Source organism: Lipophrys pholis, assembly GCF_963383615.2.
Source record: "Lipophrys pholis genome assembly, chromosome: 4".
Classification (NCBI taxonomy): Eukaryota; Metazoa; Chordata; class Actinopteri; order Blenniiformes; family Blenniidae; genus Lipophrys; species Lipophrys pholis.
In genome coordinates this window covers 3951165-3961460 of record NC_137637.1, presented here as the reverse complement: position 1 = coordinate 3961460, position 10296 = coordinate 3951165, and the positions used below count along the sequence as shown (strand labels likewise).

Below are 10296 nucleotides of genomic sequence, written 5' to 3'. Positions count from 1 at the left end.
CTTCATGTTTTCTTTTGAGTTCTGCAATAGAATTTGCAACCTGAATAAGTAAATGAAAATGCAGTTTGAATGAAATATTATTAATTTCATTTATGAGTCAGATAATGCGGCTATATCCTTGAAATGAAAAAACATTTTTGCAAATGCCTTTTGATTTTCAAATTTGACCATTCAAAATGAATTGTGGTCACTATTTGCAGGAGTGTCTTTTGAAATTATATCTTAATTGTCATTTTCTTTATCATTTTAATCAAGCCACAGATTAAGCAGCCTTGTCAAAGAAAATGAAAACGCAGTTTAATCTGAAAATTAAAAAACATTTCTGATAATACATTTCAAATAGATTTTTGAGCCATATTCGCTTCCATACCAGGCGCGTTAGTTTGAGGGGTTTCTTTCATTGACATATACATATATATTGTATGTATATGTACATGTATATGTCTATGGTTTCCTTCGGGTTTCCTTTAACATGACCCGCTCGTGATGACCTGTGGGAGTTGTAGTTTTATATTCGCGATGGCTTTCGGGAGTTGTGCTCAATGGGCTCTGGGAGTTGTAGTTTTATTTATAAAAGTATCGCGACAATCCCAACGAGCGATCGGATTGACGTTTACTACATTTCCCATGATGCCTGTCGTTACACTTCCTGTTTGCTTCCACGTAGCGCCGCCGCTGTTTTGAAGCTTTCAGAGTAGAAAAGTCGCTCTAATCCACGGTTTTAAGTGCATTTTCTGCGTGTTTGCAGTTATTACTTTTATTTTTCTTAGAGCATGATGAAGCAGAAGTATCCTTCGTTGCTGTTTTTATCGTCATATATGGGGTGAGCTAAGTGAGCCAGCAGGTAGCCAGTGTTTGTTTGTTCGTCGCCAAAGATGTACACTTTGCTATCGGGGTTGTACAAATACATGTTCCAGAAGGATGAGTACTGCATCTTGATCCTGGGACTGGACAACGCCGGGAAAACGGTATATGCTCTGAATGTCTGCTCAGTTCAAGGGAAATGTTAATAATTAATCTGCTTACTGACTGCTTGTGGAGTGCGGCACACTGACCTCAGCTACTACCACCACAACCTCACTTCATGTATGTTTTCCATCACTACTCCACTTCTAAAACCTTTACTACTGATCATACTACCGTGTTGGTCATTCCCGATGTGTTCTCCAGTCTGCTTCCATCCAGCACCTGCTGCATTTAAAACGTGAAAAGGTTTGTCTCTTTATGGACAGGCATCCACAGGGCTAGAGTAGATAATCATCAGGTTCTGGGAGTAGAAAACCTCAAGGTATAACATGCAAACTACTCAGAACCAACTGCTCGGAAGCAGATCTTCTCAAACATATTAAATATCAGTCCTAAAGGAGGTGATTTCAGTGAACCCAGTTGAAACGGCCCACCCTGATATTTGGTTCAATACAAACTGACTTAGCTGAGAAAAAGTGGGTTTGTAAGAGTGTTGTGCTATTCATCTTATTATAACCCAGTTTTGTATGTATTTGATGTCCTTTTCTCCGCCCCTCTCTGTCATGCAGACCTTTCTGGAACAAACTAAAACCAGGTTCAGTAAGAACTACAAGGGGATGAGTTTGTCAAAGATCACGACGACAGTTGGCCTGAACAGTAAGTTTTTGTCTCGTGTTTACAGCATGAACATGCAGACTTGTGTGATGGCTGGTGATGTTTACTTCAGTGTCAGGCCTTCGCCTGGGGGCCTCTTGACTCTAGGGTTTCCTCAGAGGAAGTCTGCTGTATATTTTGTCGTACTCCCTCTGACTTTAGTGGGTTTGTGGGGCTCTGACAGACATGAAATTATTCCGTTTTTTCAAGATTCAGTTCAGATTCAGTCCAACATTTTGTCATCAATAAGAATATGCTACATCCATAATACAACTAATCTGAGCACATCCAGTATGCAATGATTTTATATTCAAAGGAAACCAAAATTAAAGGTTTCCAGGAAATGATAGCGTTGCCTTTTTGTCTCGCATGCTATGAATACAAATTCAGTTCTTTCATGCGTCCTGTTGTCCCTCACAGTTGGTACGATCGATGTGGGAAAGGCTCGTCTGATGTTCTGGGACCTGGGAGGTCAAGATGAGCTCCAGTCTCTGTGGGATAAAGTGAGTAGCATTACCTGGACACTAACAGCAAACGGACATCAGTGTTCAGGTCCTTTGCAGAGTACCATCCCTCCCTCTAACACCTTGTTGTATTCTCTACGTTCATCTTTAGTACTACGCTGAGTCCCACGGAGTCATTTATGTCATAGACTCAACTGATGAGGAGCGTCTGTCAGAATCAAAGGAGGCCTTTGGTGAGTTCTGTTCGGAGTCTGTCTGGGACTTTAGAGTCAAGACAAGTTCTTGTCATGAGCACCATTCAGACACGAGGCGGGTCAGTGTTTCCTGAGGAACCCTCTTCCCGGGGACCTCAGCGGTCTGGATGTTAATCTGAGAGGTCAGATTTTAAAGTCAAGCCTTTGACAGACAGACAGGCAGCAGAGAGATTGAAGCTCAGGTGTAATGTGCTGCGCCCTCTTTGTGTTGGTGATCGTTCTGGCTGAGACCCGTAAACACAGTTCCAATTAGCCACCCTACTGAAAATAAATCCATGAACAAATTTCTCTCAATCTTATTCAGTCAGAAATCTTTTCATTCTTGCTGTATTTTTCACATGGTATTAAGCTGATTTTGTGATTGTCATAATGTGGTTGTTGACTTTCAGGTCTGAGTCCAGACTTGCACCCATGTTTCCGCCTTGATTTGTTGTAAGACTTGCTTTAGTCGAACTCGTTTCTTTGAATAACATTTGTTCTTTTGCCTCCTCCAGAGAAAATGATCTGCAGTGAAGTGTTAGAAGGTGTTCCACTCCTCGTGCTGGCCAACAAGCAGGATGTCCCGGTAGGTAACATTAGTATTCAGCATGTCACCTCATTCTGATTTAATATACAGTATTTCTCAAGTTTCCCCAGATGTTGCTAGTCACTCACAAAAACTGCACGTGCAGCTTATTCAGACCATAGATGTCTATTATTTAACTTGTGTATTCATGTGAGATGGCACAAGGAAACAGTAGTGAACACATCCATGAAAAGCCAAGACAGCAACCATAATCAAGTAGAAAACAGTGCGGCTGTTCAGTCCCAGCTGATAGAAACATCTCGTGGTGGAAACAAGCAAAGGGCTGTTACTCATGCTCTGAAGTTCACTGCCCAACAAACGGGAAGAGAAAATCCTCTGCTCCAAGAATTCCATCAGGCCTTTTCTATTATTGAGTTAACCCTCCTATTCTCCTCAAATTTACTAACACTTTTCACCCTCAGGGGTCAATCTGACCCCAGGGATATTTGTCTCCAGAAAATGATTTACTGAAAATTGTTGCCTGAGTTTTTGTGTCAGACACTTTGTTTATTTGTTGAATACATAAATAAGCCCTTGATCATGAAAGCTGACCTGTTCTCTAGCGCCACCATCAGGTCAAAGTTAAATCATCAGGCCAAAGTAAGAATAAATTTATCTTGAAAAGTTTTCATACAAATCTTCTCATATTTTCTGACAATATTGATGGCCACAAGAGTATGAACCTTAAAGAGTTTTGGTGATGATACGACCTTTCCTGTAGTGCCACCATCAGGTCAAACTTTCAGTTTTAGAGTTAGTGTATCTTACAAATCTTTCATCCAAATCTTTTCTAATTTGGAGTGCACATTCATGACTCTCACAGAATCAAGTATAATGATTGATATTGGTGACCCCCCTTTCCCTCTCATAAACATAGTTATTTATTTGCATCTCCCTTTTTTGTAACATAGTTAGACAGTCTAACTCACCCCTCCTCTTTTGTTATCTGGGCTTGGGACCGGCAGTGACAGAGTTAAAGAGTTTTTTTTTTTGGTTATGATTTTTTTTCTTGCTTTTTTTTGTTTTATATGTTTTTTTTTTTGTTTTTTAGGTTTGTTTTTTTGTGTGTTGGGGGATTACATGTTTGAAAATTCACCCATCTCTGAAACAGAAAAACATAATGAGAACTTCAGGCAGAACGTGGAACAGTTCTTTAGCCCCACAGTCAAACTTTTAGTCTGCACTACTGCACACAGGATGTGCAGAGAGTGTGAGCATGCTCCTTGCAGACATATTTTTTGCATTTCGAACAGGTCATGCTTGTCTTAGAATCATTGCGGGTGGGACAAACCTGACACCTGCCACGTTTCTTGCCTGCTGTTTGTGCCACTGGAGGAATTTGGGTGTTTGTTTCTGTCTGTATCTCCCTCACAATAGCTACAGCAGCTGTTGATGCTCTTGGAAGGCACCGTCTTCTCTCAATCAGAGGTTTCACCAGTGCATTACCAAGCTGCTCCAGGAAAATCCTCCTTCGGCTCAGTTTTCCCCTGTTCCAGGCTTTGTTGATCTCACTCCATATCACAAATGCATTGTATGCACTCACATCAATGATGTGGAAGAAGATGACAAGGGGCCAACGGGCAGTCATGCGTCGACAACTGTATGTGGCTGTGACCTTGTCCAGGTTGTCCACCCCTCCCTTTGTCTCATTGTAGTTCAGTACCATTTGTGGTTTTTTGTCTTCTCTGCTGCTCAGGGCAGCATCTTTGTGCGTGGTGCTGAGCAGCAGGACATTTTTCCCTTTCTTGGGGCAATAGGAGACTACAGTTGCTTTGTCAGTAAAGGCAAACACTGAAGATGTTACCTTCCTGTTCTTGACAGCAAGAAGTTCAGAGGGAAGCTCTGGTTTATTCTTTCTTACTGTTCCCAACATTGTGATCTTCCTTTTGAGCAGTTCCTCACCCAGGGCATAAGATGTAAAAAAATTATCACATGTAATATTATGCCCATGCAGTCCCTCAGCCATATCTAGCACAACCCTTGTGCCCTGATTTATTTCCGGTGCTTCGCCAGGAGATTTGCCCGTGTAGACCTGCATATTCCAAGCAAAGCTGGACTCTGCATCACATGCTGCCCATATTTTGATGCCATATTTGGCAGGTTTGCTTGGCATATATTGTCGGAATGGACAGCGCCCACGAAATGCAACCAAGCACTCATCGACAGTCACGTGGGGGCCTGGATTGTAAAGCGGGGGTAAACGCTGCACCCACTTGTCCCACACATCCCTTATTGCTGCAAGTTTGTCACGTTCTCGTCGGCCCTGCCTTGTTTGCTTGTCATCAAAGCGTATGACACGGGACAAAACTTGGAAAGTCTTCAGAGACATGGTGGCTGGAAATATTGCCCTTCCAGTCTCAGCGTTCCAGAGGCTTGCTGTTGCTTCACCTTTTGATTTATAAACCCCGGCCAAAATGAGCAAGCCAATGTAGGCTTCCAAGTCAACTACATCCAGGTCTTTCCAACTGTCCCCATAGACTCGCTTACCCTCTAAATTTGTCATCCAAAGTACAATATTCTCAATTGATGAGGTTATGAAGAGTTCGAATGATGATTTTATATCTTCAGTGTGGCTGATTGCATATCTTGTGGGGCCTGGAACCATTTTGATAACATTAGGAGCACTAAGTCTACCCTGCTGTTGACGTGGGGAAAGTGACCATGTTATCTTTCCATTTTTGGAGGTGACCGTGTCTGCTGGTTGTTGAGAGACAACAGGAGGGTCAACACTCTCATTCTCATCAGATGAGAATCCCTCAGAATCAGGGTCCTCCTCAACATAATCCTCTGTCTCTGACACAATCTCCTCTCTGTCACTTTCACTGTCAAAGAGCTGCTCCAAAACCTCGCTAACTGTGAACCTTTTCCTGGAGGACATTCTCATGTGAGAGAGTGTGCAGACTGTAGTAACCTACACAGAGCGCACTGAGGAAAAGAGGGATGTCGGCGCAAGCTTTTATACGTTTGCTCCTCCCTTATTTTGCATGTCCCTGCGGGAATACCCCTCCCCCCACGGCGCGGGAAATATGAGTTCTGAGGCAGGTGTGAGTTCAGATGGTCACACAGACACACACAGACACACACACACACAACTGCACCTGCACCTGCAGTTTTATACAGTCAAAACAGCTTGGGGTCAGATTGACCCCCGAGGAACACCAATGCGTGCAATATGTGTTCAGCACTTTGAAAAAATATTATCATGAAAATTTTATGCTAAATCCGTTGTCCCCATCAAATTAAGAAAAGTCATGAAATATGAAGCAAAAAAATCAAAGGCAACTATTATTTTTTGAGTGATAAACATTGAAAGGGGTCAAATTGACCCCAAGGAGAATAGGAGGGTTAAGATTAGTAGTAATGAGGTGCTGCCATCTTGTGGACATGTTTTTCATAAGCGAGTGTGTCCTGTGTCTTCTCAGAGCTGTTTATCAGTGCCCGACATTAAAACTGCCTTCAGTGACTGCGCACCCAAGATTGGCAAGAGAGACTGCTTAGTCCAGCCCTGTACTGCCCTCACAGGGTAAGAACACACACACACACGCACACACACACACACACACACACACACACACACACACACACACACATACGTACTTCAGAAGATAAGATGGATCACATGTGATGAAATATTCTGGTTAAACTTTGTGTGGTGAGTTTGAACTGGGTGATTCACTTCTGGAGAATTCAGACTCTGTTTTACTGCTCTCACTTCATCATTCTCCTCACAAGGTCTTTACAGGTTTGAAAATAAAAATGACAAAAGGAAATAGCTCAGAAAAACACTCGAGTCCAACACCAATAACACAGCAGACAACAGTTTCTTAATGTCGGATTTCGGCTTAACCGAGTGCAACTGTTGGTAAAACACAAGTGAGACGACACTTAATTCGAATTCGGTTCTTGCCGCTGACTGAAGCGGCAGCAGAAAAGAGAAAGGCGAGCTCTTCTATGTTCGTGAAGTCACGCGGTCAACTTTGACATTCTCGCATTTTTAATGTGACGTTACTGCAGCCAACATTTCTGAACCGATGAAATGAACCCAAATATTTGTGGCCGTTTGTGTGATGTTTGGTGCGATTACAACCAGATGAGTTTGGGCTGCACTCGCTCTGCGGCGTGGATCCGCTCGCTCGGCCTCATCCTGCTGGTAAACAGGTTGACAGGATCTTTCCGTCGCAGCGCTCGAGGAGCGAATTTCTCTCATATTGAATCCTGACGTCTGTCTGAGTCAACCCTGTAATGACGGGATAGAAATGAGTCTCCAGGGAAGCTGAAGAGGTTTTCAACAGAGTTTCTAATACAAATAGCTTTGAGAAAAGCAGGTGACTAACAAATAAAGCACTTCATGAACGTTCTCATTTAACAAAAGCTGGTAGCCAAAGTTCATGTTTGAATGTGTTTTTACACACCTTGGTTTCATCCCGGCAACACTGTGCAAAGGTTTTAGGCAGGTGTGATATAATGCTGCAGCCCCTCAGTGTGGTGACGACATTTCATGACAGATTTACAAAAAACAGTAACTGCTTAAATGTACCATTTAATCACCAACTTGCACTGAAAGAGTAATAATAAATGTGTCTTTTCTTAATTCGCCCTCACAATTCTATGATGTTTCCTGTCCATGTTTCGACACTTCACAAAAGACGCCTTGAGCGAGCAGTCGGCCATGTTTGTTTGTGAGGTGGGGGCTCAGCTTCAGCTCCCTCGGCCCGCCAACATCGTCGCTATGTCAACAGGAATTAACTCAGGCCGTAAGAGTAGTTCCTGACAGGTCAGGGTTCAAGAATGTACATTACAGGAGGTGCTTTAAAAGTCAGTGAAGCGAGCGTGACCCTTGCCCCCCCCCCCCCCCCTCGCTAACTGTTAATGTGTAGAAAGCAGAGAAGCGATTTTCCCAGAGGGATCAACCAAGAAAAAAAAAAAAAGGACTGGAGTCTTCTAACATGACGGTTGGTCTTCTACTTATTGTTGTCCATCATGCAGCACCAGCAGGAACAAACATCCAGTCCGTGTTTATTAAGCTGTTCCTGCAGGTGAAGGAAAAACATGATGGTGACAGAAGCACGTCTGTTCTGGTTCACATGAAGATCACATCTGGACTCTGGGAGGAGAGACACATCTGTTTATTGCAGTCTAACACCAGCTGATTATCACCTCCAACAACCTTATTTATCCCACAAGGGACAATTCATTTGTAGCTTCACAATCGGTCATGAATAAATAATCAATCTGTCAAGGAAACATATTTCTGGTGTCGGAACATTGTAAGTAGCCTACAAGATGAAACCAGATAAGATAAAGTAGAACTACACTCGGCAGAGCGCAGTCCTTCGCCAAGGCCACTTTTGTTAGCGGAACCGAGTTAGCATGATAGCCATTAGCTCATAGTGTGAAACACTGAGCAGAGAGCGTCTCCATGGCAACAGACGCCGATCTCCAAGAGGTGCCTCTCTCATCCGCTTTGTATGGGAACATTTTTCACAGTTTTTTGCAAAAGGTTGGTAAAGTACATACATACAAACCAACAAATAAATAAATAAATACATGCAGACAAAAACTAAACCTTTTTGGCCCAACTTTGGTGACCTATGGTAAAAAGAAGAAAGGAATAATGTCTGAGATAAAACCATTCAGGACTTTAATAGCCGAGGGGATGAAAGGCTTCGAGCAGCGATTAGTTTTCCTTTGGCCACAGTGGTTGGTAAAAGTCGACTCTGACAATGTTGTAGAGATTTCTTCTTTATAACTTCAAATGTGAAGAAAAAGAGTCTCAGAGAATGTTGACGAAAATCACCGAGCGGTTGAACCCTTGCAGGGACGGCGTGAACGAAGGCATCGAGTGGATGGTGAAGTGTGTGGTCCGGAACATTCACCGCCCCCCCCGACAGAAGGACATCACATAAGGGAGGACGGCGCTGGGCGCGTCTCCGATTCTGGACATTCCTCACAAACCCGGCGCTGCCCTCTCTCCTGTCCCCGTCTGTCGCCCTTCAACGGTTCCCGCTCGGAGGAGGGACTGCAGGCGGCCAGAGGGCGCTTCACTGTGTCTTTTTCTCCTGGACGGAGCGTCGGAGCACGACGCCACCCCTCATCCTGCACTGTGCTGTTTTATCTGTTTTCTCATTCTCCCATGTTAACGCCTGATCAAAAGCTCCTGGTCACTGTTGAGTGAAGAGAGGACAGATCCTGTTTGTGAAAGCAGATAAAAAGCTGATTTGTGTCGCAGTGTGAAGTTCACCCAGCAACATTTGGACCTCAGGGCAGATCTACAGAAAACCCGCTCTGACTTTGAGTGAGCTGCTCAGTGGACCGAGACCACGACACCATAGAAAGTCTATTCAGTCTGTGGGTTTTTTGTTTTATTTTACAAACTTTACAATTTTAAAGAAAAACATAAATGCAATTTAAGAATTCTATTTAAAAACCTTCGTGGGTGCAAAACGCAGTGAAATGTCCCAACAAGCAAAAGTTCCTCTTTGAGACTCTCCTTTTTTCTTTGGATTTAAAAATGTTAATAAAAAGTTGTACTTTGTGTTTTCAGCTGCATCACACGAGTGGGCTTCACTCATGGTGCCACAGTCAAATCAGAAACAGCGGAGACATTATTGATCATTATGAAGCTGGTTTTGGTCCCTGGGCTACATGTTGCAGCTGCTGGAGTGTTTGATTAAATGCAGAAGTAACACAACATTGTGTCGACTCACTCATGGATGTCGGTAGTGAAATGACTTGTCTCTGTACAGCTGTTGACTTCCATACTTGGTCCGTTTCACAGGAAGTTTGAAGAAAATAAAGTTCTGCGTCTGAAGTATAAAATGTGTACTGTTTGTGTGAAGGTCCAGTGGAGCTGCAGCAGCGATGTAGTCGGTCCCAATGTGACGCCTCCTCCATCAGAGGTTCACTTACACGTACAAAAAAAATGGAAAAGCATTGTTTTTACTATTGTTTTTAAATTATGAGAACATTTCACCCAATTTACATAGAATAGAAATACTTTATTAATCCCAGAGGGAAATTCCCTTACAGCGTTGAAACATGTTTAACAAGGTAAGTATAAATCTGAAATACAATATAAATACCCTTAGCAGAAGAAAAAACATGTAAATTGTCAGGGAAATCTTGTTTAGTCTCATAAAGAATGATGTGTCATTTTGCAGTCTGAGTTTCGAGGATGACCTGTGTCTGCACTTTTGGAACCTCTGTGCTACTTTTGGTGTCTTTTAATGTAGAAAGCAGGAGGATCTTTCTCAAAACACTTCAGTCTCAAGAAGGCGCTCTCCGACTTCATCAGTTAGACCAACTCCTGGACAATCACGCAAAGGTTGTACTGTGACTTTGTCGCTTCTGAATGAATGAATGTAATAACATTGTCTTAAACTTTTCAAATCGC

At 42.9% G+C, this 10296-nt stretch overlaps 1 protein-coding gene across 1 annotated transcript; it reads left to right on the top strand.

Moving 5' to 3' along the window:
* Nucleotides 1-629: 629 nt before the first annotated feature.
* arfrp1 (ADP-ribosylation factor related protein 1) lies at nucleotides 630-10296 on the top strand. Its single transcript, XM_080460823.1, has 7 exons — nucleotides 630-968; nucleotides 1536-1623; nucleotides 2041-2123; nucleotides 2236-2317; nucleotides 2833-2903; nucleotides 6326-6426; nucleotides 8722-10296. Exons 1-7 carry the CDS (start codon nucleotides 876-878, stop codon nucleotides 8807-8809), a joined length of 606 nt encoding a protein of 201 aa, XP_080316949.1. The 5' UTR covers nucleotides 630-875; the 3' UTR covers nucleotides 8810-10296.

Bases quoted from the DNA above. Each gene is read 5' to 3' on its own strand.
- arfrp1 (XM_080460823.1), top strand. From the start codon at position 876: ATGTACACTTTGCTATCGGGGTTGTACAAATACATGTTCCAGAAGGAT. The intron at 969-1,535 runs GTATATGCTCTG...TCTGTCATGCAG, and splicing joins TGGACAACGCCGGGAAAACG to ACCTTTCTGGAACAAACTAA. The intron at 2,318-2,832 runs GTGAGTTCTGTT...TGCCTCCTCCAG, and splicing joins AGAATCAAAGGAGGCCTTTG to AGAAAATGATCTGCAGTGAA.